General features: G+C 34.6%; 1 protein-coding gene across 2 annotated transcripts; it reads right to left on the reverse strand.

Annotated features, from left to right (window-relative positions):
• Positions 1-3030: 3030 nt before the first annotated feature.
• Positions 3031-13440, reverse strand: LOC111367314 (pumilio homolog 23). 2 transcript variants are annotated; one of them, XM_022988125.1, is made up of 10 exons: positions 13258-13440; positions 11769-12011; positions 11291-11657; positions 10555-10854; positions 10034-10201; positions 7410-7553; positions 6857-6976; positions 6456-6641; positions 5877-6025; positions 3037-4877 (listed from the first exon to the last, which is right to left on the reverse strand). In XM_022988125.1, exons 2-10 carry the CDS (start codon positions 11909-11911, stop codon positions 4691-4693), a joined length of 1764 nt encoding a protein of 587 aa, XP_022843893.1. In that variant the 5' UTR covers positions 11912-12011; positions 13258-13440; the 3' UTR covers positions 3037-4690. The 2 variants fall into 2 exon arrangements, with proteins under 2 accessions (XP_022843894.1, XP_022843893.1); XM_022988126.1 differs by lacking the exon at positions 13258-13440 and having other exon boundaries at positions 3031-4877; positions 11291-11640; positions 11769-11871.
• Positions 13441-15019: the final 1579 nt, after the last annotated feature.

A 15019-nucleotide genomic window follows, 5' to 3' on the forward strand; every position in this document is an offset into this window, starting at 1 on the left:
TTGACTAACAATTAAGACTCAAGTGACTTCTATATGTTCTTACATACAAAATTCCCTAGTATATTAATGAACGACATGCATAAGACCAAGGACGAACACAAGGAGTGGTGCGTGGTCACGTGACCCCCAACTTTTGGGCAAAATTCTTTCTTTCTTTCTTTCTTTCTTTATTTATTTTTTTTTTACCACCATTAAATTTTCCATGTTTTTGCCTCAATTTCCAATGTCATTATGGGATGCCAAACGAAGTTAAAATATTGCGTTCTTAATATCATTTCAAAGTGTTTTCAATCTAGTTTTCTACATCATTAATGACGCGCAAAATAGCCCACCGTAACAAATTTTACGACTTGTCAAAATAGACTGTTTCAAATTAGTATTTCGAGAATTTTGATAACATGCAAACTTTAAAAATTCCCCCGACAATTGTATGCTAACCAAATCCACATCTCGTAGTTCATTTCGAGAACCACTTCATAGACACATCAAATGGTTCAAACACCCATCAAAAATAGGTAAAGGTGCATAAAGCGTATGTTATATTAATAATAATAATAATAATAATAATAATAATAAATTGTCTAATGCATCTTTTTTGTAAATTTCAATTATTTCATTAACATTTATTATTTTTGCACAACAAATTTCTCAATATAAATTACATTTTTTTTATTAGGAAATTTTACATAAAGTTTGATGTCAAAAAATTTCGAAATTTTACATTAGAAAAAGTTACACACATCGAAGGTAAATTTACATAGAGTATGATTTTTTTTTTTTTTTATGTAAATTTTTTAATCTAAAATTTCTCATAACTTTTTTGCAAGTTAATTGCACCCCCTAATTCAAATTTTTTTGTTTCCGCCACAACCTAAGACGCCTATATGGAATTCAAGATTCATACTCGAAAAACAACCATTTTAATTTTCAACAAGAATAAAAGAAAGATAATTAATAATCAATTGTAGATGGGGCATGAGCCAAAAAATAAAAAATAAAAAATAATCCGATATGTCATGATTGCATAGAGATTTGGAAGGAACTAGGTTTAAATTTATCTTTGCCTCACCTAATCCCAAGGCTCCCCTCAGCCCGAAGGAAGGTTTTAATCACTTGTTTTATGACAAACTTTATGACTAAGTCACAATTTGTCAAGATTCTGATTTCCAAGAATGCAGCCTGTTTTATTGCTCAATTAATCTACTAGTACAAAGCAGGTAGACAAAGTTTGTTGACAAAATAAAAATCGACAAGATCTAAACTGTTGATTTGTTTTGCTTTCAAAATCTGGCTTTAAAATAAATGATATAGATCTTGCCAACTCATGTTTTGTCAACCTCCATTGACAATCTCATTTGTACACATAGCATCACTCTTTATTGCTTTAGTTGTAAACTGGCCAGTTTTAAAATCGGACTAGCGAACTCTCAAGTTATAATATATTCTAATTTTTCGATATTTGGCTTATAATTAGACCAGTTCCCAATTTTCTTAGTTGAACTGTTCCCTTTCTTATTTACACTAATCCATACACAACCATAACTCGTATACTAGATATAGCATGTTTGATAAGATACACTACATAGTAGAGAATATTGACAACGAAAAAGAAATTAAATCACTTCAATTGCATTGTCTAGTCCTGCATATCAGATATGCACTATTGTGAGTCGCACATTATTAAAATTTAAAATGTGCTACATCACATTGGATATGTCCATGCAAAGTCTAGATCAGTTGTCCCAATCTTGTTATCTCCTTTGCTCTCCCCCAACTGAATTTTGACACATCACTATAATTTTGAAGTGTCAATTTTTAGTGAGACACAATTCATTTTTACGTTTCTCTTACCGGCTAAATTGTGTCCTATTGTTTTGACACTTCAAAGTTACAGTTATGTGTCAAAATTTGATTAAAGGACAGTTAAGAAAAGAGATGGAGATATGGACTCATCTATTATTACATTACCTAATATTTCGTCCTAAATATAAAATACAGCGCATCAAGAAAAGTGATATGGGCTATGCCAAACTGCATCCAAATCTCCAGAGGAGGATAAATGTCTATTTCAGTTTCATCTGAGCAGAAAACAAATGCCTACACAAACAATATCGCATTCTTGTGGATGCAATTTGAATGCCAGGGAAAAAGTAGCAGTAAAAAACAAAGCCACAGTAAAAAACAAAGCCAACCGGCTAAAACCCATTATTTTTTCTTACTTTATTTAATACCCTGAAAGGGATTAGAAGAAAATGAATCCAATATCGTGTCTAAACCATGTAAATCTCTGATATGCAGAAAGAACAGCAATAAAGTATCAGCTACCACAGATTAAAATATTATCACGTGCCTAGCCACGTGACCAAACACTGAAACTGTAGTAGCTAATATGGAAGTCAGAGATGTAACATGATACAGTCAAAGTAGAATCACATGATGATCTACTTACATTGGATTCCCAGTAGATTTTTCAAAAAATTTTGTTATATAAACTTTGAAAACAAGAACTTAATCAGGCCCCTTAAAATCTCATCCCAAAATTTTCAGTATCATCGTTTTTCCAAATAAAAGAAAAAGTATTCAGAACAAAATTGTGATGTCTCACTTGAGAATGATAATCTCTTTTGTTCTTGCACTAATGATGATTCTGCAGTCTCACCTGCACGAAGCGCAAGGAGCCCGCCTCCTGGTAGAGACGAAAGCATCCTCTACAAGCATAGATTCATCTACAGATGCTTTTAAAAGTTTGCACCCAGATGAGAAAAATCCATTCAAGAAGGTTAACTCAAGCTTTCGAAGAATACCTCCAAGTAGATCGAATCCAACGCAGAATAAGTAACTTCTAACTCCTAATATGTTGAAGCCCTTTTCCTCCATAAGAAGCTTTACTTAGACACATTTTCTTGTACCAGGTGCAAGCCTCCAAAGGATGACTGAAGAATCAATCGACTAAGAAGAGTACCTGCCAACAAATTCTTTCATTTAGGAGAGAGAGAGAGAGAGAGAGAGAGAGAGAGAGAGAGAGAGAGAGAGAGTGAGACCACCCCGTGGCCAGTAAATTGATCAAATATCTGTACATATTTCCTGTTTGATGACATAGGGGATTAGCTTGTTAACTACAGATATTACATTTTTTTGCCGAGAAACTTGAAAAGCAACCCAAGGAAAAAGAACATAGGTGCAAATGTGTATCACATGTTTTACAAATCCAAACAATTTAGAATGATTACCAACTAACAAGTACATAAGCTGTTAAACCATGATGGACTCTTTCAATCACCAAGGAATCAAGCTATGGATTAAATATTCACACAGCTTCCGTACTGACATCCTCAGATACAATTTGCGTATGCAATCATCAGTATTCACCTTCAAGAGCAGAGGAAGAAAATAATTGGCATTTTCCAGGCAAACAAATTGTATTCAAACCCTCCCCTCACCTCAATACCAATAGGAACGCTCCATCCACACATTAAAAAGGGGAAAAGTAAAAGGAAAATGGTAGGCTCCATGCATTTCCATATGTAGTGCAGAAGTGACCGGTTATTTCTGTAATAAACAGTAAATAATATTGTGAAAAGTGATATTACAGCACATCCTATAATGCATTACCCAGTACAGGTATTTCCTCCAGAGACAAACTCGAGATCTTAAAGGAGATCTTCTATAATTTCATAAGATCTTCTATAATTTCACACGTGAGGGGTGATTTCTTGGTAGCGCGTTTGTTTTGGGTACAAAATGTCACAGGTTCAAATCCTGTCATCCCTACCTATTACTGCTCAATCATGGAGACACCTTCAAAATGAGAAAATGGATGTACTCAATCTGCCCACCCCAGTCATACTCAAATGGTAATAAGCAGAAGTCCAATTCTATTGGTCGTTCCTACACCGGCATACATACATCATAGCAGAGACTGGTACTTTGAACAAGCTGAATGGTAGTTTCACAATTGGTCAGGGACAAGAAGCAGGGCACTTAGCTGCCGTAAATGGACCTAGCAGCTGCGCAGTACCTGCGCTTGGATGCATGTGATAATTTGTTACCAGAAAACATTAGTTAGTTGGTTTGGAGGTGTGTGATGAGGCCGGAGCTTCTGGAATAATCTGATAGGCGCAAGATGGGAATTTAATTATTTTTGATTCACATGTACTGAGAGTGAAGTAAGGTAGGCCTCTGAAATGCCTATCAAGTAGTAATTTTCAGGTCATATTCAGTCCGTTATAGAATAAATCATATTTTTATTTGCTGGAAACTATTTTGAATTTCTTTTGTGTAATTTTTTCCTGCTACAACCGGTGGGTTATACCAATTACTAAGGGCAATTTTCTAGTAGTTGAGGAGATGCTAAGCAAAGTGTGCAAAATCCAATCATGCAAAAGGAAGTATGTCAAGGAAAATCTTGTTAGAACATTACAATATTTATTGAGCAACTAAACAGCATCCAACTCATCTCTTAACAGGACCTGTAATTCAGAAGAGAAAAGGAGGTAAAGCCAGTCCCTAGTACCCATCCATATTATTCAAAATCGTGACATAAAAAAGCACCGTCACTGAAGGCTGATGTTCATTATCTTCAATTAAATATCCACAAGACCACAACATATAAGACAAAGAGAAACCAGACTACAACACAGAATATAATATCAATGTAATTCTTAATGGAACAACCAAGAGAAATGACAACTTACCCCTCAACATCAAGTTTCCTCATCAGGTAAGGGCCCTGTTTAGTCTTTAAAAGTTCTGATTGGACAGGTAATATCTCTGATACAATTGTCTCCCTCAGGGATAAATTGCTGACATTGAAGCACTTTTCAACAGTAAATGAACCAGAAGGATACACAGACAGCTCTCCAAAATGTCCCCGAAGCCTTCATGTTTTTGGATCAATATATTATTAGAAAATATTACATTATTAGCGAATAAAAGTTTTTTAAGTACATGTTGGGCCTGTTAATAATTAAACATCACTCCCTACAAAGCATTGATGCATAAAATTAAATTTGGCCCAAAAGGAGTACTAGAAGCAAATTTTCATCAGATGTAATACTTGAAAGAGGGTCTCAAGTTGTTTGCAGAGGTTTGAAAAGGGCCTTGAGTGTAGTTGCATTTCTTGGTCATCTCCAATTCACATGGAACTTCCAGGCAATAATGATTGTGTACGAGTCATAACATACAAAACTTGATAGAAGTATCAAAAATTGTAAAAAACTGCTTAAATTAATGGATTTTCTAATCGGCGTCAGATTGCAACATATAAAAGTTGATTTAATATGCTTCTCTCAGATACCAAACACTCATTCATCAAAATAACTCATGCTCATTTTTTTAATACTGCTCAGGATTAGTTGACGCCTTGGCAGTTGCCATCTCACATGGAAGTCCTTTATGATCTTCTGTGGGTATAATTTTAAGAACATCGGAACTTTCAGGTATAGCATTACATGGACTTCCATGTAATACCTACAAGAAATCCGCAGTACACTGTGAATCTCTGAAAAGTAAATGATTTCAATTTACAGTCTCATCCATAAAATCAAGAACTTCTCTTGACATCTAAATTTGATAGGATTAAAAAAAGAAGTCCTCCTTTTAAGTTTCATGGATGAGAATGTGTAAGGCATGCTATCTTACAAGAATAAAGATAATAAAAAATGGCATTCAATGGTGACTTAGAAATTTCAATTTTCTCACAATATTATCTCTGCTATTCATTATGTGATTGTTTCTTTAAAGAGCTCATTGGAAACTAGCCTCCGACAAGAAAAAAAACTGTTTGGCGATAATGTTGTACAATAAAACTGCAATTGACATAAAACATCAATACATACAAGATAAACAAGAATGGAAATAAGAAACTTATAACATACTTGATAACCAACTTGCGCTTGTGTTTCGTCGAAGCATTTGAATTGAGAAATGCTTCAATAACCCTGGCACCACCAGGGTCTTTAGATGCTTCAAGCACTTGGTTGTTCTCCAATGATGTGATACTATAGATGTATTCCAGTATGAAATCCTATACAACAGAGAAAAGAATAGTACAAGTGTAATCAACCAAACTGCCTGGTGAAAAAGGTATATTGAGTAGACAAAATCGAACTTGATCTAATGGCAAGTTAAACCAAGTTGATAATGTTTATGATGCACTCCTTGAATCAGCAAGTGGCGAAAACCAAAAGAAACTCTGCTTGTAAGAATTTAGTCATAGCTAAAAGTCAGTGTAAGACCAGTTCTTCAATTTAGCTATTTAGCAAACATGATATTAGCTTTCTGTAATTCTCTCTTAAGCAGTTGAAGAAGTTTCATTTCAAAGCTAAACAAACATGTTTTAACAGTTAAAAGCATATTTTACTCAGATAGTTTAGCACATAACCGAAGCAACAAAATTTATTGCAATTTTCTCCTATATTAGAAATGTCAAAACAAACACAAGTAAAGTTGCATACATTTGGAAGTCTAAAAATTGATTGCAGAATCAATGAACCAAGAACATGCATCTTAACACCATTTGGCCAATTCCAGTTGTCCTTATCTTCAGAGTAGAAGTAACTGTCAAGAAAGAGTATCCGTGATACAATGCATGCAGTAGACTCGTTCTCCAAACGTACAGCAGCAGCAAGGGCCTGACAACACTATCATCCAGAATAGTCCAAGATTAAGTTAAAAGAGAAAAATATTCATAATTTTATAGCAAATAGGTGACACAAACCAATCCTTCCCCCAAATTATACCCAATTACTTACATTAATTGCTCCATCAAATTGAATGTTTTACTATGATGGCAAAACTTTACAGGATGTTCAAGTTTAAGTTCAAAAATTTCAAATGATAATGAGTAGTTACGAACCTTATTTTCATGGGTCTGAAGCCTTTGACTTGCAGCAAGAAGAGATGCAACGACTCCCGGCCTTCCCATTTCAAGAAGATTCTTGAATTTTGTACCGAGCTCCTCCCAAATAGACTTCATCTAGATTCCAAAACAAGAAATTAGATTGCACAATAAGTCAAGGCATCATCAACTGCCTTCATTAGATCAATTACATATCATGGTTACCAAATCAAGAACTAGCATGTGGAGCATCTAGCATGGTTCCATAAGATATTATCAACCAATATTGGACATAAACCTTGTAGTAAGCAGCTTCCACACTTTGTGAATGTGTGAGTTACTTCTTTCAGTTTGAAGGGGGGTTTAGGTTTACCCTTTTCTGCTTGAAGTAGCTTAAGTTGAAGTCAAAAAAACCAAACCCAGGAATTCATAAGATTAATTGCCTTTATTACCTACGTTCTCCCCCTCAAAAAATGTGGAAAGAAAAAAATCACATAAGATGGTTCCATATAGTTAAAGAAAGCGATAACAGCAAGGGATCTTGTTACACAGAAAAGTTCCCGGGACATACATGATCGTGACTTCTTGCATGGGAAACCAATGATTGTACAACGAAGTTCCCAGTGTGATGCGATGACATCTTAAATAAAGAACTCCTGAAAACTTTTGTCAATAATTCATCATATAAGGTATCAGGAGCCACTTCCAAGATGACCTGAAAAGCGGTTCCCAAAGTTAAAAGCATAGAAGCCATCAATACAAAAGTGTAAAGAAGAGTATTACCAGAACAACGGAACAAATTCTTGCTAACTTATGAGTGTACAAAATTGTTATTTACAATACAAAATGGCAAATACTTTGACCAATGAAAAGAGCAAAGGTCAGAGTAACACTTTGTTTCATTCCTTCTACATAATCACAGAAATATTTGCTGGTTTTATGATGCTAATGCATGCCATTAGTTGTTGCACCATTTTGGTAAGGTATTCAAACTGAGGACAACGACATAAAAAAGGCTACATTACCGAAGACCAGTAATAGATGACCCTTAACTTTGGTTTTAGTTTCATGATTGTAGGAAGCAGAGCTAACAGATATTCAATCCCCTGTTTGATAAACATTAAAATGAGTTTTTCCTTTTTGTGTGTGTGTGTGTGTGTCTGTTGGGGGGGGGGGGGGGGGGGGGGGGGGGGATGAGTTTTGGAATAGTGATTTTTTTGGAGAATGTGATTAAAAAGTAGAAAAAATTTTGGATTTTCGTACCGAATATTTTATTGTGAGAATGTGTGATTGAAAATGAGTATGAAAAATAAAAAATAAAAATAAAAATAAAAATAAAAAAAGTTTTGTTTTAATGGTTGTCAAATGGGAGCTCAATGTTTGGACAGGTAAATATCTACTCTAGATTTGTTCAAACTTGTTCCAAAGTACAGTACAAATTACACTTTCATTTTGGTGCATCAATTTCAACTTTGCTTTCATCAACTGAACTCAGTGAGAGAAAAAAAGGGAAAAAAAAAAAAAAAAAACCATTAGAGTATATAATAATATTGCACAAGTTAAAGGAATCTTTAAATCAACAGCGGAAAAAAATGATTGTTCAAAACCGTACTAACAATGAAATAAATGTAGAAAAGGGAGGAAATCAGAAAAAAATGATCTCACCTCCATTAAATGGCTGTATGCATTTTCTTCCACTAAACTTAGAATATTTTTTAGTTCACTCGCCTTCATAAAGTTCCACCCCGAGCCAGTTTCAGCACTGAAACCAAGGAGGACTGGAATTACATGGAGCAACTCGTGTTCATGACCAGCTAATAATTTCAAAGCAGTCTGTCATTGAATAAATTTAACTCATCATCATTTAGACTACATCAGGGGACCAAAGCATCACGATTAACATAACATCAGCGCCATTTTTTCTGTTTATTTTATTTATGAAAGCAGCCTTCAACATGGCCTGCTTATGACTATTGTATCAGAAGAAACATGTATCATTAAATGTAGAAAAACTTCTAGATTCACCTACTTTTAGGGATTAAAGAAGTGCGTGTGAAACTGGTTAACTATATAAGTAGAAATTTGTCCTGAACAAACACATGAAAAAGCTTGCAGTCTTTATTTCCAAGAACTACAAGTTTAAGATACTAAATCAGTATATGAAGTTTAAAAGGCAGAAAACATGCCTGCAGAACCAAACTGCTGTATTGATTTACTACAAGAGTTGCTATGTCTACCCTGGAAGGGTTTAACATCTCTGATACGAGAAATTTTAATTTATCAGGAAATTTCTGATGATGTTGCAATTTGTGACCATCCAACTGAGAAGACCTCAAATTCAGACGTTCCGCCAGCAGAACAGATGGCTTTGAGCTGTGGAACTCTGAAGAGCCTAAGGTTTCTCCTTCACAAAGGTACAGAAGGCTCCGCATAACATGAGATCCATAACAGTTGCACATTACATCAACAGGATTTACCACGATTTCCTGGAAGGAGGAGATAAGTATTTACATTACTCCACAAAGCCTAGGTAGAAAAAATAGAAGTAAAGCAACTTCTCAGACACCATTTGGCATATATAATGCCTTCCTTCACTACTAAAAAGTAAAAACACGGTGCTAAAACAAATCAACTGAATATTGTAAATACTATCAATATGGATTCAAACCCTAATGCAAAGTGCAACTTTATTTCACTATTTGTATGGGGGGGGGGGGATGAGTTTTGGAATAGTGATTTTTTTGGAGAATGTGATTAAAAAGTAGAAAAAATTTTGGATTTTCGTACCGAATATTTTATTGTGAGAATGTGTGATTGAAAATGAGTATGAAAAATAAAAAATAAAAATAAAAATAAAAATAAAAATAAAAAAAGTTTTGTTTTAATGGTTGTCAAATGGGAGCTCAATGTTTGGACAGGTAAATATCTACTCTAGATTTGTTCAAACTTGTTCCAAAGTACAGTACAAATTACACTTTCATTTTGGTGCATCAATTTCAACTTTGCTTTCATCAACTGAACTCAGTGAGAGAAAAAAAGGGAAAAAAAAAAAAAAAAAACCATTAGAGTATATAATAATATTGCACAAGTTAAAGGAATCTTTAAATCAACAGCGGAAAAAAATGATTGTTCAAAACCGTACTAACAATGAAATAAATGTAGAAAAGGGAGGAAATCAGAAAAAAATGATCTCACCTCCATTAAATGGCTGTATGCATTTTCTTCCACTAAACTTAGAATATTTTTTAGTTCACTCGCCTTCATAAAGTTCCACCCCGAGCCAGTTTCAGCACTGAAACCAAGGAGGACTGGAATTACATGGAGCAACTCCTGTTCATGACCAGCTAATAATTTCAAAGCAGTCTGTCATTGAATAAATTTAACTCATCATCATTTAGACTACATCAGGGGACCAAAGCATCACAATTAACATAACATCAGCGCCATTTTTTCTGTTTATTTGATTTATGAAAGCAGCCTTCAACATGGCCTGCTTATGACTATTGTATCAGAAGAAACACGTATCATTAAATGTAGAAAAACTTCTAGATTCACCTACTTTTAGGGATTAAAGAAGTGCGTGTGAAACTGGTTAACTATATAAGTAGAAATTTGTCCTGAACAAACACATGCAAAAGCTTGCAGTCTTTATTTCCAAGAACTACAAGTTTAAGATACTAAATCAGTATATGAAGTTTAAAAGGCAGAAAACATGCCTGCAGAACCAAACTGCTGTATTGATTTACTACAAGAGTTGCTATGTCTACCCTGCAAGGGTTTAACATCTCTGATACGAGAAATTTTAATTTATCAGGAAATTTCTGATGATGTTGCAATTTGTGACCATCCAACTGAGAAGACCTCAAATTCAGACGTTCTGCCAGCAGAACAGATGGCTTTGAGCTGTGGAACTCTGAAGAGCCTAAGGTTTCTCCTTCACAAAGGTACAGAAGGCTCCGCATAACATGAGATCCATAACAGTTGCACATTACATCAACAGGATTTACCACGATTTCCTGGAAGGAGGAGATAAGTATTTACATTACTCCACAAAGCCTAGGTAGAAAAAATAGAAGTAAAGCAACTTCTCAGACACCATTTGGCATATATAATGCCTTCCTTCACTACTAAAAAGTAAAAACACGGTGCTAAAACAAATCAACTGAATATTGTAAATACTATCAATATGGATTCAAACCCTAATGCAAAGTGCAACTTTATTTCACTATTTGTACAGAAAGGAAGGAAAGCAGAAAAAGGGAAATAAAATTGCATTGTCATTGTTACTGGCGATGAATACTTTTCAACAGAATGAACTTGCATAAAGAAATTGATAAAAAAAGGAAAAAGAAAAGGTAAACCAAGGGACTACCAAGGTTCCGCAGTGAACATCCAAATTGGTATAATTTGTCAATAAAATATAATGTCATCTGCATTTTAAGTAACTGGTACCTGACATAATGTACTTAGCGTCTCTTCAATGAGGGAGTGAGTCTCATTATCCTCCTGAAGGTGCAAGGCCAAAGACTTCAGAGCTGTTTCAGCTACGTGAGAACCAGATCTATCCATAGCTATATGAGAGAAATTGTTTGCACAGCTCCTCAGAAAACCACAAAGGTTGTCCACAGTGCAGCCTTCAAGTAGAGTTTGCAAAGTATGGCTTATGATATAATCAGTTGCAAGTTCCACCTCCTTCCCTCTAGTCTCTTCCAAAGCATTACCACATATGACTGTCCGCTCCTCCAACTCAATTTCAGTCCCTTCTATTACGTTTGCAATCTCCGCAAAGTATTTTGCCGTCTCTGGGTCAACGAGTTTTCTAAAATCAAAATTTTTAAAGCTATAAAGTTTGCTTATGTTGGACACATGAACATAGGTAATATAACACGGACCTAGACCGCTAATCCAGATTCAAAAAGGAGTTCAAAACCTGATAAATGATGCTTGTCGCACTGAGGAATTTTGGTGCTTTGAAACTTTTCGACCTGTTTCAGTATATTCCTCCTTGGCCTTTCTGCCCAATTTCATTTTCTTTCCACCCTTACGATAAGAAGAGCTATCCTCACCAGCCATAAGCAGACTTCACAAGAATTACAGTACTTGTAATTTCTCACTTGTTATGCTTCCGAATCAATAGAACCCTTCTGGTATCTCCCAGAAACACTTTCTTAACCTAACACGGAAATTCAACTAACAAAATTTAAACTTCCAAAATCACATATATTACTCATTAAAAATGCATAGAAAACCTCAAAAATTCAAAGTGTTCAGATTTACCGCCATTGAGAACGGAAAATTAATTAAGCACATAGACAATCGTTTAAATTTTTCATTACAAGTCAATAGAAAAACATGTTTCTGCATGCATTGTACTTGGGAAATAACAACAAAACATTGAATTCACAACTATGTTTAACAGTGCGCCAATTTATTTTTTATTATTACAACCATTTATAAATTAAATGCATCATAATTAAAATATATATTTTTATGAATGCACCAAAAAAAAATTACAGTTATAACAATAGCCCACATCCCCTTCTCTGCTCCCACCATTCAAATTCTGCCGGACAAGCTCAGTCTCTCCTCCAAACCCACCAGAAGGGCAGGGCCAGACCTGTGTTTTACGGGGCCCGGGCGAACTTCAGATTTTGGGCTCATAAATCATAGCAAGCAATTAATTTTTTTCATTTATAAGAGATTTAAGGAACTAAATTTGTTAACTTAAAATCAAAGAATAAAACAAAGAATATGAAAATTGATGACCCAATCACAATTCACAACTTATAATGAAAGTACTCAACTTCATATCAACCATAATTCACAGTTTATCAATTCCAGAGTTTTAGTTGCTCACTTTCTGTAAAACAAGGCAGGATTAATGTATGAATTTCAAATTTCATTAACCAAAAATTGGAATGTTAGAATGTAGTAGTGATCCAAAAGCTTCCCAGTGGATTCTTGATTTGATAATTTCTTTAGCTTGTTGAATTTGAAGTCAGATTTGGGAATATTCTGCTCGGGTGTGATCATTCATAGATAACCTATAATTATGTCTTCATCCCTCTGTAATGAAAGTCTTCCATATTTGGTTATTTTAATTTGAAGTTTGAACATAGCCATTCTGTAACATCGAGCTCACCTTAGAACAATTGCTCAATTCACTTGCTGTTGAATTACTTCAACAGTTAAACATGGATGGCAGGATTAATCATTAATGGATGAATTTCAGAATTTCATTCACCAAAAACATGAATTCCGTGATACGCTTCAAAGTTCAAGTCTTCAAGAATCAAGATATTGCAACAAATAGACAAAGAACCCAATTTGAATCTCATCCAAAACAAGAAAACGAATTAATAACAGAAGCAGCATGCCAGCTCGTCGCCGGCGGATTTTAGGGAAAATAAATTACTTACCAATAATTCCGAAAATAGACCGGAATGTGCGTGGCTGCGGAATCTCTCCTCGCCCGTAGCAGGTCGGATTTTGGAGAAATTGAGTTTGCAGAGTAGCAGCCGCCAACCGAGAGATTCTGCAGTGTCGTGGTGGAGGAGAATGTATATGATGAAGATGACGTTGAATACGTGAAGTTGGGTTTAAAATAAAAGGGATACAACTAATTATTGGGCTCCCAATATGCTGGGCTGAGGCAGAGGGGCCTCTCTTCAGGTCCGGCTTGCACAAGGGCAGGGCATCCGTGGTCTACGTACATAATATCATTTGGTAGCAATTTTTTACCTTAAAAAATAAATTTTTTAACCTTTATTTTTTTATTACAGCAGTCTTTTTTTTACTTCTTCACTTACCAGTTAAATCCACTTTTCTTTCTAACAATCAAAAAATTAATTTTTATAATAACTACCGAACAGGCCCAAAGAATAATAGTAGTGCCCATATAAATTTTTTCATCTAAGAGGGGTACCGCAAGTTTGAAACTTTGAACAGTTAAAGTAAAAGGCCAAAAAAACAAAAAAATCAAAAAATAAAAATAAAAAGAAGAAAAAAAAAATCAAAGGGCGGAGAGAGAGCCTATATATGCATGGGGCGAATCTAAAGATGTCAATTGGCTCATCGGCTCGAGCCGCCCGTAGTTCGTCCTGAAAAAAGCTCGAGCCGACCCGTGAGCATTTATTAATATAAAATAATAATAATAAAAATAGGGCAGTAAAATGCTGCATTGAAAGGCAGCAAACACTATCTTGAACGGAAGCAAAGATTGCCTTTAAAAAATAATAAATAATAAATAAATAAATAGAGAGAAAGAGAAAAACGAGCTAGTCCAGCTCAGCTCAGAAAGGCCCAAGCCGAAAGCTTGGATCGAGCCTAAAATTTTTGGACGAACTTTTACTTGGCCCGACTTGGGCTCCAAAAAAAGCTCGACAATTTTAATCGAGCCAAACTCGAGCCTCAAGTTTTGACTCGTTAACCAATTCGGCTGGACTTATTGACATCCCTATGAACATCTAATAGAAATTGATTAACATTTATCGAATTGAAGAATTTTACCAACTATCCAACCTCGCAACCGCAGCTGAGGAAAAATCAGAAGTGCCGGTCAGGGAAAAAGAAACACGTTGCACTGCCGCCGCCGCTAACGGGAAGAGGTTTGCACCCTAAAAGGAAACTTGCATAACCTGTTTCTCAAGGGATTCTACATTCAATTTGTAATTAAAATTGAAGTATATTATTTGTTGTTTATTTTTATTTTATTTTTTATCAAAAAATAATAAAATTTATATAATATTTTTTATTGATTATTTATTTAACTAATGTAACTTAAATATTTTTATTATTTCAAAAATATTTTTTATTGCATAGGAAGGATAAATGAAATTGTGGCCACCACATCCTATGGAAGAACTTTTCTTCATTGTACAAAACCCACGCAAGTTTTATTTTAAATGAAAGTATTTAAAAATCCTATGAATTCCTTAAAAGTCTAGTAAAGTTTTAAGATGAAAGTCTATATAAGTTTATAATATACTTCCATTAATTCCATACAAATTAGAACATGAATTTCACAAAAGTACATTACTTAAAAAATTATATTGAAGTTTTTAAAAATCTTAGAACCTGTTTGGGAGTGATTTTGAGAATTGATTTTTTGACCGTTGGGAGAAAAGTGGGGTTCATCTGTGAGAGAAGAAGTCAAATATGACGGTTGGAATAGTGAAATAA

Source organism: Olea europaea, chromosome 18 (genome assembly GCF_002742605.1).
Source record: "Olea europaea var. sylvestris chromosome 18, O_europaea_v1, whole genome shotgun sequence".
In the NCBI taxonomy this organism is placed as follows: Eukaryota; Viridiplantae; Streptophyta; class Magnoliopsida; order Lamiales; family Oleaceae; genus Olea; species Olea europaea.

Coding starts and splice junctions, on each gene's coding strand:
- LOC111367314 (XM_022988125.1), bottom strand. CDS start 11,911: ATGGCTGGTGAGGATAGCTCTTCTTATCGTAAGGGTGGAAAGAAAATG. Junction 10,855..11,290: donor CGCTAAGTACATTATGTCAG/GTACCAGTTACT, acceptor TCCTCCTTCCAG/GAAATCGTGGTAAATCCTGT. Junction 7,554..10,033: donor CATACAGCCATTTAATGGAG/GTGAGATCATTT, acceptor ACCGCTTTTCAG/GTCATCTTGGAAGTGGCTCC.